Genomic DNA, 21,337 nt, shown 5'->3' with positions numbered 1-21,337 from the left:
CAAAGCAACAAGCCCGGGAGGCCGCTTCCTCCCTGAGGAGCGGCTCGGCGGCCGGAGCCGGCGCTGGCGGAGGAAGAGGCGGGGGAAGAGGAGGGGAATCGCCGCTTCCCAAACACTCCTCTGGGGCTGGGCGCCGCGCTCGGCCCTCGGACGCTCGCCCGCCCGCCCACCGCCGGGAGTCGGGACTGGGCTGCTCGCAGCTCCTCTTCTCCTCCCGCCGCGCGCACCGAGGAACAAAGTTGCCGGGAGCGGCTGGGCCGAGGCGGCGGCGGCGCTCCGGGCGCGCGGATGGGCGGCGGCGGCGGCGGAGCCCGCGGCGGCGGCCGGAGCGGCGGCGGCGGCGGCGGCGGGGCGGCCCGCGGGGATGCAGCAGCAGTCCGGAGGGACGGCCGAGCCCTGTAGACGGAGAGCGGGCGCAGCGGCGTCGGCGGCCGAGGCCGGCGGGTTCCACAGCGTCGGCGTCTGAGCCAGACCCGGCCGGTCCGTCGTCCTCCACGGCGGAGTCGGGGCGCGGGAGTCCCGAGCGCCTCCCGGAGACCCCCCGGGCGTCGGCGCGAGCTCCGAGAGGCGGGGACGATCCTCCGCGCGGGGAGAGGCTCCGCCCGCCCGCCCGCGGCCTCCCCGCCCGCCGCCACTCGCACCTCCCTAAAAATAACTCGGCCCGCCGGGGCCCGGAGCAGCCGTCGCGGTCCCCGGAGCCGGGCTCCGGAGGAGGAGGAGGAGGACTTGGCCGGCCGAGCGGCGCGGGAGCGGAGGCAGAGGAAGAGCGAGGCGAGCGGCCGATCGCGGCGCGCTGCGGGCGTCGGGAGCCGGGCTCCGGGAGCTGCCGGTCCCTCCCGCGCCCCGGGCCGCAGGGCCCGGCCGGCCGGCGCCCGGACCCCCGTCGCCGCCGTGCTCTGGCTCCTTGGCCTCGGGCGGGCCGCGCCGGGCGGCGGCGGCGGCGGCACTGGGCCGGGAGGAGGCCGGCGGGATTACCGAGCGGCTCCGGCCCGGCCCGAGGGGGGAGATGGCGTCCTACGTGGATAACAGCTTCCGCCAAGCGGTGATGAAGAACCCGGCGGAGAGGACCCCCCAGGTGAGACGCGTCCCGCCGCCCGCCCTCGGTCGACTGGGTGCCGGGGAGGCTGCGCCCTTCCCCGCCCCGCCACTCCTGCCCTCCACCACCCCGGCCTGCTCCGGCGCGGTTCTCCCCGGATCGCGGCTTCAGAGGGCATTCATTCACCTCCAGGTCCTCCTCCAGGCGGTCCTGGGCTTGTTTTTCCCTCCCTTGAGCTGTTTTTGCCTCCTCTCGGCTCGAGGCCGATCGCACCCCAGGCGTTGCCCGCGGAGGCTGCGCTGCGAGCCCCGGGCGCTTCTCACTCCGGGTCCCACGGGAAGGGGCTCACCCCTGCCACGCAGACTGCAGACTCGGGGCCTCCCCCTCGCGTGTGGCACCTCTCCCACCCGAGTTCACTGGCGTGTGATGAGGTAGAGGAGGGAACTTCTAGGGTTCTTTGCTAAAGACGGATCTGTCGGGCGTTGCATAGTAAGACGTTGAGATGTTTGCATATTTATTTACTACTTTTACGTTCTTGAAAAAGCGGGGGGCTTGCTTTCCATTGTAGGGGGGGAAAGTTGAGTAGGCAGAATAGTGTTATTAGTTTCAGTCGCAGACATCACTGCAGAGCAGGCGAATTCTCCACACTCCCGGGAAAGGCGCCCTGCGGGTTCTTTTGGTGTTGCACAACCTTGTCAGAATTAGATAAGTTTGTTAACGTTTATCCAGGCTTCTTTTGCTTTAAGTGGAGGTATTGCTGCTGGTGGTTGGGTTTGATTCACCTCAGGTTTAGATGGGGAAATTTTAGGGAAGAGTGATGGTAGTTGGATTTTCTTTGCTTTTAGTTGCTGAATAGATAATATATGCCCAAGCATTGGGGGAAGCTTCTGCTTGCCCACACTCTTTAAGTCCTTCAGATCACACACCTTGAGCTGAATCTTGAAAGAGTTGCTTCTCTTGTTAGGTGTTGAATTCCATGTGCCAAATCTAAATGCTGTTGGACTCTAGTGTTGATAGTTGAGGTGAGGTGAATGGAATTGGCTGCCTTTGGATAAGCCCCCCAAATGGAACCTGGTATCATTTCTTTATTTTTTTGGTTTTTCATTTTGCCCAATAGAACCATCACAACTGGGGGATCCTGGATAGAAAAGATTGCACATAGTCATCTAACTCGTGGAAGATGGACAGTAATTTTACAAGAATATGTATTTCAGCAGCTCCAGGATGTCTGTTTTTATTAGAGTATTCTGCTTTTTGTGTTGTGACCCCTCCCCCACTTCTGTGTCTTCCCTCATCTAGCATTTGTTTTTAAACTGTCAGATGGATCAGTTTTCTGCATCTGCAAGTGGACTTTTCCAGTCTCAGTGTGAAGGAAAAACAAATTCCAGTGACATCTTTCAGTTCAAGAATGGTGTGTGAGGGTTTGGAGGCATGGCGCAATTGATAGAGGGCTAGCTAATGAGTGAAAGTGGCAGGTACTAAGTTTGAGTCCTAGTCTCTGATCTTAAAAAAAAAAATGGTGCTTGAAGTGCTAAATGAAATCACTCAAGCTGTGACTATTTGAACCTATCTAGGTTGGTCAGAAAATGATGTCAGAAGCCATAGCAGAAGTTAGAGGGGGAAGTGGTACCTGAGTTGGTTAGAAGAATAACCATGACTGAAGCCTACTATGGGAGGGGGGATTCCCCAAGCAAGACTGGAAGAGACAAAACCTTCACTGTGACAATCTATGGATTCTGCCAGCTAAATGAATTGCTAAGCTTTGCTGTCCCCCTTGGGTGGAATAGAGTAAAAATTGACCCAGCACAGAAGTTGGCTTGATTCAAGAGAAAATGGGCAGGTTTTTACCCATACAGGATGCAAGCTCCATTGATTATCTGGAAGCTCCGCTCCCCCTCCCCAAGTTAACCTAGAGCAACCCATTGAACATTTTGAGCATTCTCAATATAAGCCTTCATGTTTACTATTGTTTTAAAGAGAAAGTAGTTGGAAATGTGAATGTCTTCCATCTTTACCTGATTTATCAAAAGTAATTCATCTACTAAAACTTCGCACTTTTCTTGAGTTAAAAAAAAAAGTGCTGTTTCATTAATGCAGCCCTGGAAGTTTTTCTGTATGGAATGTCCATTCTCAGGAATGCTTGAGAGGGTTAGGGCTGTATAGTGTGTTAAATAAGCTAGATAAAAGGAAAAGGAGCAGAAGAACATTAGGGAACTTTGGCTGTGGTGCTTTTTTCTTCTCCTTCTGATAAGAGACTCAGTAGTCTGTGATATTCTCATTACAGGCAAAAGAAGGATTCTTTAAAAGAGAAGAGTAGATCTTTATTAACTTCACTTTTATAAAGGGGACAGCTTTGTTTCTCTTCCAGACCCTGAAGACATAGCTCTGTACTTAGGCCAATCAATTACCTATGTCACTACCTATCTTGATGTCACTAAAGTAACCTAAGAAGTGGGCAAGAGGAGACTCTATGGTGGGGGAGTTTTAGGGCGTTGGAGTGGTAAAGTGATGCTATATCCACCTAGAAAGCGAGACTCAACTCTAAGCATGTCATTGGAAAGGGCAAATAATGAGGAAAAGTGAAAAAATATTGCCATCTGTGTTCAGATTGAACTGTTACGTCACCTGGGTATAGTATTCTAAGAGGAGCAAAACACTGTCTCTACTTCACTGTTTGTCCCATATTATGTGTCTGGAAACCTGGCCCTAGTCTACTCAATGGGACATTATATTCTAAAATAACATACTCTCTTGGAATAATGGGCACTGTATATTTTTATTGATGTATTTATAAATGTACCTCTGTTGAAAAAGAGGACTTTAAAATAATTGCTTTATTCAACTATTTGGATTTGTGTTTGTAATCACTTAGTTGAGAGTTGTGGTTACCAGAGCAGTTTAATGATGTAAATTATGTAAATAGATTACAAACAGCTTTATCACCCCCCCTCCAGGCTTTATACAGTCAAATGAGTCTTCTAAACTATACTTTATTAACTTGTTGGGGTTTGGCTCTTTGAAATTGCTTCTATGGAGTGCTTAAATGTCTTATGTTTTTAATTTTCTAGGTGAAAATCAATTGCAAAATTGTTTACTTAAGACCTAATTCAGTGTGTTTTTGGCTAGCCGTAAAAGTTACTTTTTAAAATGCTGTGTGTGAAATAACTTCATTATCTCCTTCTGGTTAATCTTTATCTTTTATTACTGAAATGTTTTGAGGCTATTACACCTTTTAATTTAGTTACTAATGCCCAGATTTGTCAGTTGAGCATTCCTAGCAGAGTACAGGACACAATTATTTGCAAATTCATTCGGTAAAATTTATCTTCAGTTATAATGAGAGCCGGTAGGGGTGACCTTTAGCCCACAGAACTTCAAATGATGGGAATTTACAGAGTATCTCTGACAAATATTTAACTTTCAAATCTAGAGCAAGAAATATATCAGTTCCAGACATTTCCACTTTTTTGCTATCTTTGTGAGTAGACTTTTCTTCCTCCCTTCCTCCCTTCCTCCCCTCCCCTCCCCTCCCCTCCCCTCCCCTCCCCTCCCCTCCCCTCCCCTCCCCTCCCCTCCCTTCCCCTCCCCTCCCCTCCCCTCCTCCTTCCTTCCTTCCTTCCTTCCTTCCTTCCTTCCTTCCTTCCTTCCTTCCTTCCTTCCCTCCTTCCTTCCTTCCCTCTGTCTGTCTGGTCATGAGGCTTGAACTCGGGACCTGGGCACTATCTCTGAACTCTTTTGCTCAAGGCTAGTGCTCTGCCACTTTGAGCCACAGCTCCACTACTGGTTTTTTGGTGGTTAATTGGAGATAAGAGTCTCATGGACTTTCCTGCCCAGGCTGGTTTTTGGACCTCGATTCTCAGGTCTCAGCCTCCTGAGTAGCCTGGATTACAGGCGTGAGCCACCAGTGCCTGGCCCTAGACTTATAGTTTCACCTGACAGTTTATACTTTGTATATTAGGTCATTTTTGGGCTAGCAATACTTGTCTCTTAAATAGTTTTTGGTTATAAAACACAGCTAAACTCTGCAGTGTGAAAAGTATATCTTGCAAGAAATGATTGACCATATGCACTAAATTTCATAGCAACACAATGTTGATTAAAATACATTTGGACTAAGATTCATTTTAAACAGTATAAGCACATGACTGAACAAGTGAGAACTTAAATTTATGGCAGAAATTATTGACATTCTTTTGCAGTATTGGTGGAAGCTTTGAAGCCTTCATATAACCTGTTGAACATTTAGTAATTAACAGTTTCCTAATTAGCGTTGCATATCTTGGCTGGTGATCACAGTGAGCGCAAGTGCGCTGCTGCATGTAGGGACTGGGTTAACTGTAGTTAGCTCTGAACCCTAGCATTTCATGGAGCAGGGAAAGAGGAAGAAGGGCTGTCTACTGCCAGTTGTTTTGGTTTCCCTGCACCTCCTTCCCCTTCTAAGAAGGGACATAAAATAAAAATGAAATCATTACCTCCTCTCACTCTCATTTTACTAATGAATGCAGTGTAATAAGAAAAAGAATCCATTGTCAAGTCAAGTTCTTGAAATAGCCTTTGTTTCATAAGAGAAAACACACTGTATCAATGACATTTGTCTTAAACTGTGAAGCTACAAAAGACTTCATTTGGGTAGATTTGGCGGAATCACAGCAAGGTCTTCCTTTTGGTGATATCTGAAATTTGCGTCTCATTAAATAACCATGAGATATGTCCCAGGTACCTTGTAGAAACCTAGAATGACTATTCCCACTTGACACATACCAGTATTTTACAAAAGTGTTGCTACTTATTTTGTAAATTTTATATCCAAGAAACTTTGGAAATGTGCCAGGTAATGGGACCTTCATACCTGCACTGCATAAGAAATTTCTTCTCTTCACTTTGGTTTTGGTGACAGTTTTCTCATCGGTGTAATGATCATTGCATCCTAAGGTGAAAGTACATGAACTATTCATTGCCTAGTGATAGCTATTATTTTACTGTAGCCCATTTTAATGAAATGCTATTATTTTATAAGGTCTAGGGAATGTAAAGATGAAGTAAGAAATGTGTGTCCCTCAAGTAGCTCATCAATCTTCGATATTCTATGAGTGGGCTGTGGTTCATCAGTGGACTTAGTAGTGTGCATTGAGCGTTAGCACTTCACCCCCAAGCGCCGTGAAGGATGTCTTATGTGCTATATGAACACATGGGTAGACCTTTGCTGTGTGTGCTGGGATGTAAGGGAGTAAGTAGGGGTTTGAGGAGTATAGACATTTTGCAGGGACTGAGAAAAGAGGCCAAGAATTCTTTCAAAGACTGATGTCCAGTGTAAAGGCTGAGAACAAGGTCAGGAGCTGGGATTGTGCAGTGGAGATGGATTAGGCATTGTTAGAGTCTGCTTGACCAGCCAACTGAATGTGCACTTGTCTCATTGTCTTAAACTATGCTTGCATTATGCTATTAGAGCCTAAGCGTAGCAGCTTATAATGATAGACATTTCATAGGGAAAAAAATTCATGCTGTTGAATATAACTTCACTGGTTTGGCTCTTTAAACCACATTGTCTTCTACATGCACAATCTGGGAATCTAAATGTGAAATACAGGTGTCTTTGATTTAGGATAAGGTTATATGCTTGATAAACACGCTGTATGGTAATAGATTGTAAGTTGAAAATGCACTGAACACACCTAACCTAATGAATACCCTCTGTTTGGAAACACACAGTAAGTGCATTGTAGACTATGCCTTGTGTATACGCACTATTGTGATGATGACACAGTGATCTGAGAGTAATACCACATATTGCTAGCCCAGGAAAAGATCACAATTCAAAATTTGTCAGATGGTATCCACTTAGCACTTTTGCACCAACATAAAATGAAAAAAAAAAAAAAGGTCAAAACCTAAGTGGGGAACGATCTGCATCTAATTGATCTATGGTTTTCCCCAAGACAAGTTTAACTCTATAATAAAAATATGATATCTAAACATTCTTTCCTTTGAAAAACTAGTTACTAGATTTCACAGTATGATCGCTCAAGGTAATGATTGGAGTCAGTATTTGAGACTATTTCTTTACTCCCTGGGCCAGTCATCTTTTTGAACAAATACCTGAAATACTTACTAAAAGGTTCATTGTGTCTTAAAGGTTCTAGTCCAAGCCTTGCCAGGCTTGCGTCACTTTTAGGGATGGTGGGGATAGGTGGGGGGGTACTCAGGGGAGTGGGGGAGGGAGGTCCCTTATGGCAGTGTCTGGAGTTTGTGTCCAAACAAAGCCACTCACCTTTTGGCCAGAGAAAGAGAGTTGGGACTGGAATCCCACAGGCCCTTCAATGGTGCACCCCCAGTGACTAGACCCCATCTCCTAGTTTCTAGCACCTTCCAATAATTCCACTAAGGGAATCAAGCCGTTATTTGCGTCTTGGTGTCAATTATCCAGACCAGTGTTCCCTTTTGTGTGTTGCTTGGATTAAGAATGGCAAATTAGGCAGGCAGAGTAGAAATTTGTAGTACATATAACTGATCTTTTGTAGCTTTGTCAGAGCTAGAACATATATAGTAAAAATTATGTTCATTAGGGTTATATCTTTTTGTAAGGAAAAACATTGCTACTTTTCACTGTTAAGATTTTCTATTTCTTCATGACCCTCCCCCCACATGCTAGTCAACCACCACCTCTTACTGAATAATATGAAGTTTTTTTTTTTTTTTTATGCAGTTAGGTTTTTTTTTTCCCCTCCAGTCTCAAAGGAACTAACTTTGACGCAGTGTTGGTAAGGTTAGGTTATATAGAGAAGAGTTTGGTCTTTGTGTTAAGTTGTCTGGGCTCCTCCATTTCTGCCCTTTCATATCTGTTGTGCATAAGTCATGGTATGGAGGAGCTAGTATTGGGAACTTGAAGAGGAGGAGCCTTTTTTTGTCATTGTAAATAAGCTCTGCTCTTGCTGAACTGTCTCATTACTTCTCATAAATTGAAAATTATAGATTTGGAGCTTCAGAATTTTTTTGGTATTTAATATAAGTGAAAGTAAAATAATAATCAATCTGTTTGCTCCTGTCGACTGCTTAGTTGATAAACAGATTCATCATAATATCTGGCTCCTGGTACCTTTTCTTTTTTTCTAACCATGGAATTGATTCTGATTCAACATAAAGGTAGAAAAGACACCTTAGATAAGAATTTGTCATTAGCTGGTCACTGGGGAAGCCTCATTGTAACTTTCTAGAAGACTAACAATAATTAATGTACCTAAAGGTTAGGGCATTGTGGTGATTATCATATTTCCTCTGAGAGTTCATAATAGAGTGAACTTAATAGTAATAATAATAATAATAATGATGATGCTGGTCATAGAGTCTTACTATATACCCAAGGCTAAGTCTGTCACTCTTGTTTTTTCTGCCTCAGCCTCTCAAATGCTGGAATTACAGGTGTGCATGTACCAGCACCACACCTAGAAGATTCATTCTTTTGCATTGACTGTATTCCTTTGAGATGATTGTAGATTAATCTTCCATATAAGAAGCAATGAGTGGATTCTTGTCCCCTTTTAGTTTCTTTGATCGGTAGTCACCACTAGAATATGCAGAACAGTTCCTCCATCAAGGATCCTCCTTTGGCTCTTTCTAGTCACAGTTTCTTCCCCTGCCTCTGGCAACCATTAATCATTTCTCTGTTTCTATAATTTTGTCATTTAGCTGTCACATAAATGGAATCATGAAGTATGTGACCTTTGGGAGATTGGCTTTTCTTTTTCCTGTGCTCTAAAACAAGTTTCTACTATTACCACAGAGTGGTTTGGCTCCAGGTTCCTAAAATAAGTACCAGGGGATTGAAAGGGCAAGATGAGATGTATTTAAACAGTGGTGCTGAAGAGAGAATTCTAAAATAAGGCATATAAGATACAGACTAAAGGTCATAGGTTTTGGATGAATAAGAATCACAATGGGACAAACATTTGGGATAGAACTAGATGCAGTAAAACTAGCTATATTTGTCATAATCTCAAATAAATCACTCTAATGGAAATGTTTAATTTTTATTTATTTTAACCAGAAAGAAGTCTAATGGATGTACAAATAGCCTTATTTGTGTTGGGGAGATGTTCCAGGACCTCCATTGTATGCTGGGAATTGGGATAATAATGGAATCTATATGTGTTTTTCTTATACATTCACACTTGTGATACAGTTTACATTATAAGCTAGTAAGAGATTAGCAATGATAAGCAATATGCTATAATAAAATTGCCAGCGTGCCTTCTTTGGGTTCAAGGATTTGGTGAATACATTCAACTCCCAGGCCCGCACCTACAGAATTTGTAGCCTACATAAGGTAGACAAAGTGAGCAAAAGTGTGATTCACATGGCCACTTTTGGTGATCAAAGACAACGTCAATAATCAGACATCATTTGTCTCTGGAAAAGCTGCATGGAAAATAATTGTGCTATTCTTTTTGTTTGGTGGTGCTGGGAATTGAACCCAGAGTCTCAGTTGTGCTCGTCCTAGTGCTTTACCACTAAGCAATAACCCCAGCTTAGTAGTCTTATCCTTGCTACTACTTAAATCAATTTAAGTAGTGGCAAAATAACTGGCTAGTATTCTCCAGAAAGATTGAAGGTGGAGGGTGGAGCAATGTGGATGAACTGTTGTGAGTTGGAAGGAATGTAATTAAATCCTATTACCAAGTGCCACAGTTCTGGGATGGACTCTAGACCTGAAAAATATTTAGCATAATGGGTGAAATTGAAATACTCAGATAATTTTATATGCTTATTTTAGTTGTTAAAAGAGACATGGGATGTTTGAACTATTTTTGAAACTTTAAAAAATGAATTTATTTCAAAATTAAACCTTTCTAAAAAAAAGAGGGCTGGAGGTATAGCTCAAGTAGAGCTATGCACGTGGCATAGAGACACTAAAACAAAACAAAACTTGGAAGCATAACTTTGGAGCTATTTTGTGACCCTGGAAAGAAGTTACTGAATGATTATTTTTAAAAATGATTTAATTTCATGATCAATAATTTCATCTTAATAAGCTAGTCTAGCTATGTAACCAGGACTTATCCTAAAACTCAAATCCTTCTGTCTCATCCTCTCAAGTACTGGGATTTCAGCAGGCCAGGTTAAAACCATTTGCTTCCTTTATTTTGGAAGATTTTTTTGTTTGTTTGATAGTTTGGGTGATAAAATTGTATTTGAGGTCATACACACACAAATTTGGTTAGATACTTAAAATCTTATGAGAAAATAGATTGAAAATGATGTGCATTTTTATGTAGACCTAATATTTAACTTTCCTCAATTTTTTTACATAATTAACTGTTTGAATTCTGCATGGCAAAAGATTTCTTTTTTTTTTTTTTTTTTTCCCAGTCCTGGGGCTTGGACTCAGGGCCTGAGCACTGTCCCTGGCTTCTTTTTGCTCAAGGCTAGCACTCTGCCACTTGAGTCACAGCGCCACTTCTGGCCATTTTCTATATATGTGGTGCTGGGGAATTGAACCCAGGGCCTCATGTATACGGGGCAAGTACTCTTGCCACTAGGCCATATCCCCAGCCCATGGCAAAAGATTTCTGACCTTTTTTTTCCCCTGTAAGCTACTTTATATAATCCTGCAAATTCTGTTTTGTTTGTTTGCTTGTTTTGCCCTGAGACAGGGTCTCGCTGTGTAGCCTAGACTGGCCTTTAAGTCCAGAATGCTGGATCTCAAGCATATACCACCACAAATAGCTCTAATTTATTTTTTAACCACCTTTATTAGAAAATGTTTGGTCGTAATGTGAAAAAGTATTTCTCCACCGATCTGAAGTTAAATCTTTTAGTTTATATTGAGAAAATGCTTTATTAAGTTTATACCAGACATGTAGAAATGAACATTAAAAACTGCGGAGTTAAAAAATTGAAATACGTATGCTATTGTAGACTGCAAAGAATTGAGGTAAGGAAGAATTTACAGTAATCTCAGTTCCTTTTTAATCTTCCACTAATATCTGCTTCCTCCTAGGCCCCTCTTCGTGGAGCTGAAAGCAATGGAAGGGAAAGCCTTTTGTTGCGTGCTCCCTTCTGGGACTTGGGATACCACAATCAGCTTTTAGACATAGATTCCAGAACTCTTTTTTCCCAGATGTGAACCTCCAGACCTAGTCCTCCTCTGAGACTTAAGTTGGAATGGGTGGGAATTCCTGCCTTGATTCCATCTTCTCTGGTATGCTTTACATCTGCATCGCACTTACAGAAAACTCTTGGCAAAGCCTTTTCACTTTAAAAGTCCTTCCTTCCACTTTCTCTGATCAGCCTGTTTTCCTTTGTAATTACAAGTTTCTATCTTTAGTTTTGTTTGTGTTCACCGAATTTTGAGTGTATGTAGTATATTTCCTTCATGTAACTGATTTATTTCATGTAACTGAATCCTGTACTTTGGAGTCAAGCAGCACAACTGGGTAGACACCTAACCTAGCAGTCTTAGGCTTTTGAGTTTATGTTTTAGGTGGTAGAAACCTGTTTTGCCAGGTAAGCATGTTAAAAATAATTAAACTTGATATCTTCTTTTCTCGCTTAAGACAGGCTATATTACTATCACAAGAACTGGAAGGTGATAATCTCACAATAAATAATGTTAGCTTTGTTTACCCCTTTATTCTGATTTTGTCAAAGTTTGATGAAAATTTTACCACAGTTAGACATGACAGTATTGATAGACACATTGTTGTGAAGAATAAGTACATTATTTTACAATGTATTAAATATACAAATGTAACATTAAAGACTTTAATGTACTGCTTTTTAGTATTTGCTATTTTGTACTCTCATCTTTACATATGTCTCAGTACATCATGATAACCTCAGTGAAGTGAGTTATAATGTAAGTTGATTCAGGTAGACTCAATTGTGTTAGTCTGCAGTTATACTTTAAACTACACATTGTGTGGCCAAGTTAGAAACTTCAGTCAGTAGTGTTCTGAGGTTAGCCTTTTCCTTAGCAAGGGATGTTAGCTTTTGAAGTTGTAAGATGTGGTTGTCATCAAGCTGGGAAGAAGGAGGAAGTTTGAAAATCTTTTCTTTTCTGGGGCCTCTTGAGTGCTAGACAAGTGCCCACCTCTGAACTACATCCTCAGCCCTCCCTCCCAGTCTCCCTCTTTCTTTCCTTTCTTCCCTCCCTCATTCCCCCCATTTCTTCCTTTCTCATTCTCTCTTCTCCCCTCCCCCTTTTGTATCAGTACTGGGGCTTGAACTCAGGGCCTCAATCTCTTACTTGAATTTTTCCACTCAAGGTTGGTGGCTTTACTATGCCTCTAACCCTGCCTTTTTATTTGAAAAGAAAGCCCTTGTCTAGGTATCATTGGCCAGAGCTTTGTCACATGCTATTCTTGGCTGTAGTGGAGGTTGGAAATTTGAGTATTTTACTTTTATGCCTCAGTCAGTAGCATATATAGAAAGACAGGAAAGGAAGAGATTAAGATTAATGGGTGCTATGGGCTGATAACATCTTTGTCCACTTTACTTGCTTAGGAAATAGATGATTAATAAGTTTATGCAGTAATTTTCAAGAGACTACTTTGAAAGTCTTATTTGCTCAGTTATGGAATCTTACAGATACTCAGCTTTTTGGCTCACTTCTGTGTTTGATTATTAATTATCAGAACCTCAGTCACTCATAAAAATAGGGATAAAATACCAGTGGATGTACAAATATCACAAGTACAATTTTTATGGTAACTGGGTTCTAAACACCTTATCTATTGATTCAAAAACTTAAAACAGAAGTTGATAACCTTAGAAATCAGCCTTTTGTTTCAAGTTTATTTTTAAAATTCAAAACTTTGTACTCAGTTTTTGGCTTTTTAAGCTAGCCTCGGATGCCCATAAACTCTTGCTTCCACATCTGAAGTGCTGGGATTACAGGTATGTGCCAGTATACCTGGCTCATTTGACATTTTTGTGTTACTTGATATTTCTGCTTGTAGCCACACTTGTTTCATTTTTATGGGATATTAAGATTTCTGTTTATCATTCCTCTGGGAGGTGAACCAATACTGTTTTGGTTTATTTTTATTTATTTATTTTGGTGGCAGTGGGATTTGAATTCAAGGTTAGGTGATCAATGAATTGAGCCACACACCTGGGCAGTTTTGGTTTTAGTATTTGTCTGATTTTAGCCAGGGCAAGCCCTTAGACTAGGATCCCCCCTCTCCTGATCTTTGCTTCTTCAGTACTTACATGGGTTTCACCAACTTTTTATCCAGGCCATCCTCTAATCTTGATCCTTGGGCTCTCTGTCTTCCAAGAAGCTAGGATTACAAGTGTAGTTTTTATAAATTTATTTTTTGATAGGACTGGGGTTTGAACTCAGCTTGTTAGACTGGTTTGTTACCACGGAGCCACAACTCCAGTCCTTATTTGCCTTTTAAAAATACTTTGTTTTCAAAAATAATTTGTTTTGGTGGGGTTATGGCAAGTTGAAATTTAGAGTCTATGTAAGGATTTAAAAAAAAAATAGCATATGTTAGTTCTGGGAACAGGATTTTATTGTGACATTTCCACTCCTATATACAGTTATTCCAATCAGTCTCAACCATATGTCATTCCCCCTCTCCCTCTTTTCTAATATAACAGGTTTCATCACTCTGTTTTCATACATGCACAAACCACCTACTTGTACTAAATTCATAAAACTTGTTTTTAGGTACATATTAAACTCCCAAGGAAACAGTTTATGAAAACAGCATATTTAAAGATGACAAGTGGCCTCTATGCTTACCAGTAACAAAATGGTTAGCTAAAATTCAATCTTGTTTTCATTTAAAATGGATTAACTTGAACTATGTCAATTAGCCCCACCAGACTGAGAATTTATTGGGCAAGGACTTACTATTCATCTTGAAATCTCAGTGTTTGGCATTTCTCTTATTAGAGAATAGTAGCTGATAATAAATGTTTAATGACTTGATCTTGCTTTCTTGAGAGTTGATGGATACAAGGAAAAAAGTAATTACGTACTTGTGGATTGGTAGGAAATTGAATAAAAGCTAGTACTTCCTTATAGAAATAAGTAACTGTGACATGAAGTTATTTTTATTTGATAGGCAGTTGTTGCCTTCTAAGTTTAATCACTTAGGGGCTGATATTTTGAATGGATCTTCCTGTGGTATTTCCCTTGGCATTTAATGATGTAAGTTCTTTCTCTTGCTCTTATGATATGGTTGTTCTGTAATACAGGTTTTAAAAATTATTATTTTGAGATTTTTGTCAAAGTAATGTAAATTAATGACAAACCTACATTATAAAATTCAGATCTTATATTTAGGCATGATTTGCTCATTGTTAGCTTTTGTAGAGAGCAGAGCCTTGATGCATTTTTTAAAAACGACTTTTTATTTAGTAGTTGTACAAAGGGGTTTTAATTCCAGCACCCAGGTTATGAGTGCAATGCATCTCGATCAGTGTTACTCCTCCTCCTCTGTTTTTCCTCATCCCATCCCTGCCTTCAAGTTGCTGAGTTCAGTTTTTACATAATGTACATTCATTATGAAGATTGTATTTGCTCACTTTCCTCCCTTAATGTCACTCCTTTCCCATGGGTTGGGGCATGTGTTTCAGCTTCCTAGTATTCATTTTGTTAGACGGTTCTTAGTCCTCTAGATGAGTTACACCATTGGATTTCTCTCCTAAGTATACCATCCTGTAGTAGTAACTTTGTTAATATGTGTGTGTGTGTGTGTATGTGTGTGTATATGCATATAACCCTGTATATGTTTCCATGTATGTTTGTATTTTAGATTTAACTTCCACCATTCGAGAACGTGTCATTTGTCTCACTGAGCCTGACTTACTTGACTTGTCATAATTTTTTCTAGGTCCATCCATTTTTCTGCATTCTTTCTGATAATATTCTTTCATTAGATATCTCATATTTTTTTTTGATCCACTCATCCCTTGTAGGACATCCAGGCTGTTTGCATAGTTGGGCTGATGTGAATAGTGCAACAATGAATGAGCATGGATGTTCAAGTGTCTTTACTGTATCCTGACTTAGAACATTCTGGATAGATGCCCAAGAGTGCTGTTGCTGAATCATAGGGTAGTTCTACGTTTAATTTTTGAGGAATCTCCAAACTGCCTTTCAGAGTGGTTATACTAGTTTACATAGTGTTTCTTCCCATGTCCCTGGCAGCATTTGTTTTTGTTGTTTGTATACTTGATGATAGCCAGTCTTACAAGAAATCTCAGTGTTGTTTTGATTTGTATTTCCCTTATGGCCAGGGATGTTGGGCATCTTCTCATGTGTTTATTGGCCTTTCTTTATCAAGAGGTATTTCCAAAACTAACTTTTAGTGAGAGACAACTTGGAATAACATTTAACTTGTACCCTTACTTGTGTTTTAAATTGTGACCTGTGCTCTTCCTCATAGAAGGAGATACAGGCAGGGTATGCCTTTCCAAAAGTGTTAAGACCAAATGTACTTGGATTTCCTTTTTTTGCCCCCTTCCTGGATTTGGGAACATTTGTATATACAAAATGAGATATCCTGGGGATAGGACCCAAGTCTAAGCATGAAATTCCTTTTTATGTCTTATATATCCTTCTGGCCATAAGCTACTGATAATTTTTAAATGATATTTTAAATAATTTAGTGCATAAAACAAAAGGTTTCATTCATAGTGTGGGATTCACAAAGGTTTGGGTTTTGGAGCATTTCTGATTTTAGATGTTCAGATTAGGGCTTGCCAGGTGCTGGTCATTTATGCTTGTAATCCCTAGCTATTTAGGAAGTTAATATCTGAGATCATGATTTGAAGCCGGTTTTGCAGACAAATTCGAGATTCCTATCTCCAGTTAACCAGCAAAATAGGCCAGAAGTGGAGCTATGGCTCAAGTGGTAGAGCACCAGCCTTTAGCAAAAAAAAAGCAAGAGTGCAAATCCCTGCGTTCACATTCCCCATGTAAGCGCGCACACACACACACACACACACACACACACACACACACACACACACACACACACGATGCTTCCTTCTGTAATACTTCTGGCATATATGAAAGGCCTGAAATCTATGGAATACTTCCCAATCCTGTGAGCAAGCCTGATATAGCACCAAAGTAGACCTGGTTGTCTCTGTTATTGCTTGGTATTAAACACCTTTCAATATGTCTTACATACTTGCTGATGATCTGGAGGGCTCTTCAGTGACTTTAGGGAAGGAAGACTGAGAAATCTGATGTGTTAGTGACCATATTTTAACTTTTATTAGAAAAAAAGGAGATTGGCCATTCAAAATGTTAGAAAATTTCTCGTCTAACTGGGGCTTATGGGGAAAGGAAATACCAAGGGGAGATGAGCTCACTGAGGCACAGGGACAGAACTAATAGACTTGAAGATTTAACTCCTCCATTGTGGTGAGCAAATTATGGCTCCTCAGCTGAACTCAGCAGCCTGCTTTGTATGTGGTTTTATTAGAAGAGTTTAGCCTTGTTTTTTTTTTTTTTTTTTTTTTTTTTTTTTTTTTTGCTGTTTTCACACTGCAGAGGTCTACTGTGGAGTAGCAGAGCCTAAACCTGTTACAGAGGTTGTTGCCTCTGAGATGTTTCTTGCTTTTATAACACAATGTTTGGGGGAGCTTGGGTTGGAGGGCAGAAAGGGAGGGAAGCCCCAAGTGCTGATATTTGATGGGAGAGCACATGTTGTTCTGAAAGCCAATTTCATAAATTTGGCTGGCTGATACTGTTAATGTCTCAGTATCATGAGCAATTATCTTTACCTTGATTTTTGATTACAGTCTTGAAATTTAAGTGGTCGTTCCCCCCCACCCCGCATAGTGGGGCTTGAACACTGGGCCTACGTGCTGTCCTGGCTCTTTTGCTCAATCCTGACCATTTTGAGGGGATGGGTGAGGTTCGGACAGATCAGGGAGAAGGATGGAAAGGGGTGACATTGATCAAGGTGAATTCCACTCATAAATGGACATATTGAGTTGAAACCCCTTTGTACAACTACTTAAAGGTAGTAAAAATAAATAAAAAACGAAAGCTTTAGGAAATATTTAAATTGATTATGTAGGAAGTTACCTAGTTGGTAACTACTTACTGGGTTTTATCAAGATTGTTGTTACCTTTTGTGATAAACATTTAGGTCTGCTCTTGGGTTTGTTATGCTGAAAATGTGAATTTCAGCATATAGTCTATAAAAAGTACTTCCTGCCTTGGTTATTATAGAGATTTGTTTCTCTGCTTCCTGTTTGGCTAGTAGACTTGAAAGCTTTATCGCACCTCATTAAAGTATTTCTGGGCCTGTCTGGTGTGCAGTGTCCATGTATGTAGTGGAAGTCCAGGGAGTGCTGGGTGGCAAGTAGTTAGGCGTAAGAGGATGAGGAAGAAAGTCATGCTGTACAGCCAGCCATGGCCCCTGTCACGCCCTCCAGCTAGACCAGGCGTGCGGGACTGGAAACCACATAGAACTGAAACAGACAAGTTTGGGAGAAGCAGGGCCAGCAGTGGCTCAGGATGATACCTTGAAATTAATGACTTTGGATTATAATTTTTTTTTTGTTATTCTGAATGAACCTGTGTGATGGGAGGGCAGGATGTATAACCACTATTTTTTTCCATTTTTGTTGCAAGTGTTACAATACCTTGAAAATCAGTTATTGATTGTGGAAGCTGATAAAAGGACATTTCCTTTTTCAGGAAGATCAAATGGAAGGGGATTTGAAGTGTGTGTTTGTGTGTTTTGGGGTGGGGATGGGGAAGAATACAGATTTGTGCTATTTTAATTTTGCCTCTTTTCTTTTTGGCCAGTTTCATTAAGTCTCCCTCCCTTGGGATTTTTTTTGAGCCCCAGATGAGAAATTGGACTGATTTCAGGGCTCAAGGATAGATCTAATAGGTCTTCTATAATTACAAACTTGTAATTTATGCTGAAGAACTGTCTTAATCCAAAGAAGAACGAATAAGAAGGGACTCCAGATGAATATCATGGTTATTTAAAATCAGTAAAAACAAAACTTACTCATCTCTGTTACTATTGCTTCTTAAATATAGCCAAGGAAGGACCAGGACTTTAGTAACTGATAAATATTTCTTAGTGATGTTGGCAAATACATTCAGAGGGAAGGAAAGATATATATATATATATACACACACACACACACATATACATATATATTTGCCACAAATAGCATTATTAAGACAACTATAAAATGTCTTAATGATACTAGTTATAATGTGTTTCGTTTCTTGTTCACTTACTTATCTTCATCCAAGGAAGTATTCCCCCAAACTGCAACTTGGTTCGCATAGTTTTTTTCTAGATTGTCTTTAGTTTTCTATTCTGACTTTCTTAAAACTTTGTCTAGGTTTTCCAGAAGTCAAATGATAGGTGAGTCGTTTCTGTAAAATGATTTCCTGAATTAGGTTTTTCCATTATTAAAAAGCAAGCACACAATCAAGAATTCTTTTCCTTTTTTTTTTGGCCAGTCCTGGGGCTTGAAATCAGGGCCTGAGCACTGTCCCTGGCTTCTTTTTGCTCAAGGCTCACATTCTACTACTTAAGCCACAGCACCACTTCCAGCTTTTTCTGTAAATGTGGTGATGAGGAATTGAACCCAGGGCTTCATGTATGCTAGGCAAGCACTCTACTATTAAGCTACATTCCCAGCCCCAATTAAAAATTCTTTAAGCCCAACATCTGAAAAATGTGAGGTGCATGGCTTGATAAACCAACATTGTGTGAGAGAGTCTCCAATTTTCATTTAGTGTGCAGTTCATATTTTACCTTTGTTGTTGTTGTTTTTTTTTTTTTTTTTGGCCTGTCCTGGGCCTTGGACTCAGGGACTGAGCACTGTCCCTGGCTTCTTCCCGCTCAAGGCTAGCACTCTGCCACTTGAGCCACAGTGCCGCTTCTGGCCGTTTTCTGTATATGTGGTGCTGGGGAATCGAACCTAGGGCCTCGTGTATCCGAGGCAGGCACTCTTGCCACTAGGCTATATCCCCAGCCCCATATTTTACCTTTGAAATGACTGCAAATGTTTTATCTAAACCTTGAAATTGGATTGAGAGGTAAAGTTGTTTACTTTTTATTAAATTGTTTATGTTTCTCTACCTTGTATTTTAGTATGCTATGGAGCTGGTGCTTCTGACCACCACAGAGATAATTTTAAAATACTTACCATTATAATTTGTTCATCTGTGGTAGTTCTATCAGTGGATGTCAGGGAAATAGGTCCAATGGGACTTGGGGTAGAAGTGAAGTTGCATAGCTGAGAAACTGCTTTGGTCATGGCTGTGGAGAGATGCTGACGGATTTTGACAGTAGCTTCTTGAGCCATGGTGACAAAGGAGAAATTTGCTATGGTGTGTGTAATATCCTAGCAGCATTTACAAAGAGAAGTGTTTTAGCGTTTACTTTTTCCAGCTACTTGTTTTACCTTGGGCTAATGAATTTCTTATTTGTATTACTCCAGTTATTTATGAAAGCACAGTTGATAAGCATAGTCATATGGAAAGGATTGAAACCTGTTTCCATTTTAAATCTTGCTTCAAGCATGTTGTATCATATTTTGTGCAGTTTTGTTTGTTAATTTTTTTTAAGGAAGGGAGTAAATGTTAAACATATGAATCAATTTCCAGGTAACAATGATGTTCAAATTGGCTAAAAGTACAAAATAGCATGAGGGAGAGAAAAACAACAACAACAGACGTTAGAATGTTCTATACATTTTTGAAAGTGTTCTATAAAACAATCTATCATTCTTACTAAGCTGGGCGAAAATTTTCCACAGAAAATACCTTGCTTCGGCATTTTATTTTATTTTTGCAATTCTGGGGATCAAATTCCAGGCCTCAGTTATGCTAGGCAAGCACTCTACCTCTGAGCTATATCCCTAGCCCCAAATCTGTCCCTTAAAAACAAACAAAAAGTTCTTTTAGTTTCCTTTAAATGTGAACTCAGCTTTTATCTTCTGTCCAGGGTTAGAGGAGAGGGGAATGATCCCTTCCTATCATCTGATTCTAAACATTGCAAGACGTTCTGAGTTTTCATTTTAACTCATTGGATGGATATTCCTGTATGTTGGTTGTGAAAATGTTCATCTCCTCTGCTTTTAGGCTAGGTTCTAATTTCCTTCCCTCTTCTGCTTTTCTCAGTTGATTATAAGATCATAGCTTCCAGAAGGGGAAGAAAATGTTTTTGTGGACCTGTTTAGAATGGTTTCTTAGAGACAAACCCCCAAAGCCTCATTTTTCATTGTCAAGCAAACCCATTCATGTGGATGGTAATTGTCAAGAATCTTACTGGCAACCACAGAGAATAATCTTCCTTCTTCCATACTAAGTGCCACCGCATCCAGGGCTTCTAATCTTGTGTAACATCTTACGATTGTCTTCCTTTTTTTTTTTTTTTTTGGCCAGAGCAAGGCCTGAACGTTGTCCCCTTTTTGCTCAAGGCTAGCACTCTACCACTTGAGCCACTTCTGGCTTTTTCTGTTTGTGTGGTGCTGAGGAGTCAAAGGCAGGGCTTCCTGCATGCTAAGCAAGCATTCTATCACTAAGCCACATTCCCAGCCCCCGTTTTAACTTTTTGTAAAATGCAGTTCTCCTTACTTCAGCCTGTGTAAATCAGTTTTTTTAAGACGAGCTTAATGTTTCTACGTAAAGTTTTTTTTTTTTCTGGTTATTTGGCCTGGAGGCTGAATTTTATTTATGAGAGTCTTACTGTTTTAGCTTTTGTGTAAATCCTGGGGCTTCAACTCAGGGCCTGGGCTTTTTTACTCAAGACTAGTGTTCTACCACTTGAGCCAAAACTCCACTTGTGGCAGTTTGATGATTAATCAGAGAGTCTGAACATTTTGTTTTATATATTTATTTGTGTAAAAAATTATCCTTAGATTGTACAAAGAGGTTTCAATTCCATTCATTATGTCTGTTTATAAGTACAATGCATCTTGATCAATGTCACCCTTCCATTGCTGAATTTTCTGTTTTATATATCTACTTAATAACCTTTACATTAGATATAAAGTTTGGAGATACAAAATTTCATGTTCACTCTCTTATAAGATCCTGGGGAGAAGTGTTGAAATTAGTAATGCTTTTATTTTGCATTAGCTTTAATAGTTAAATTTGAAGGCTGTGGTAGTGAAGAAGAGGAGCTGAGAGAGAGAGGAGAGAGGAGAGAGAGAGAGCCGTGACCGTGTCCTATTTGGTGTTCTGAATGAGTGATAATTTTCATTGTATCTCAGTTTTCTTATCTGCAAAATGGGACGCACTTCTTGCTGTACCCGTTTTTTTAGGGTAGTTGTGAGGGTCAAATAAATCTA

The 21,337-nt window shown here is 40.8% G+C and overlaps 1 protein-coding gene across 10 annotated transcripts in view; it reads left to right on the top strand.

Annotated features, from left to right (window-relative positions):
- The first annotated feature begins 856 nt into the window (after positions 1-856).
- Rapgef2 (Rap guanine nucleotide exchange factor 2) overlaps positions 857-21,337 on the top strand; it is a 207,160-nt gene continuing 186,679 nt past the window's right edge. For all 10 annotated transcript variants that reach the window (XM_048364253.1, XM_048364252.1, XM_048364249.1 and 7 more), the window contains exon 1: positions 857-1,075. In XM_048364253.1, coding sequence (XP_048220210.1) covers positions 1,007-1,075 — 69 coding nt within the window. In that variant the 5' untranslated portion in view covers positions 857-1,006. The remainder of the gene's footprint in view (positions 1,076-21,337) is intronic.

Source organism: Perognathus longimembris, chromosome 16, assembly GCF_023159225.1.
Source record: "Perognathus longimembris pacificus isolate PPM17 chromosome 16, ASM2315922v1, whole genome shotgun sequence".
Classification (NCBI taxonomy): Eukaryota; Metazoa; Chordata; class Mammalia; order Rodentia; family Heteromyidae; genus Perognathus; species Perognathus longimembris.
Note: the sequence above shows the minus strand (reverse complement) of the source record. Positions and strands in the feature narration are given on the sequence as shown.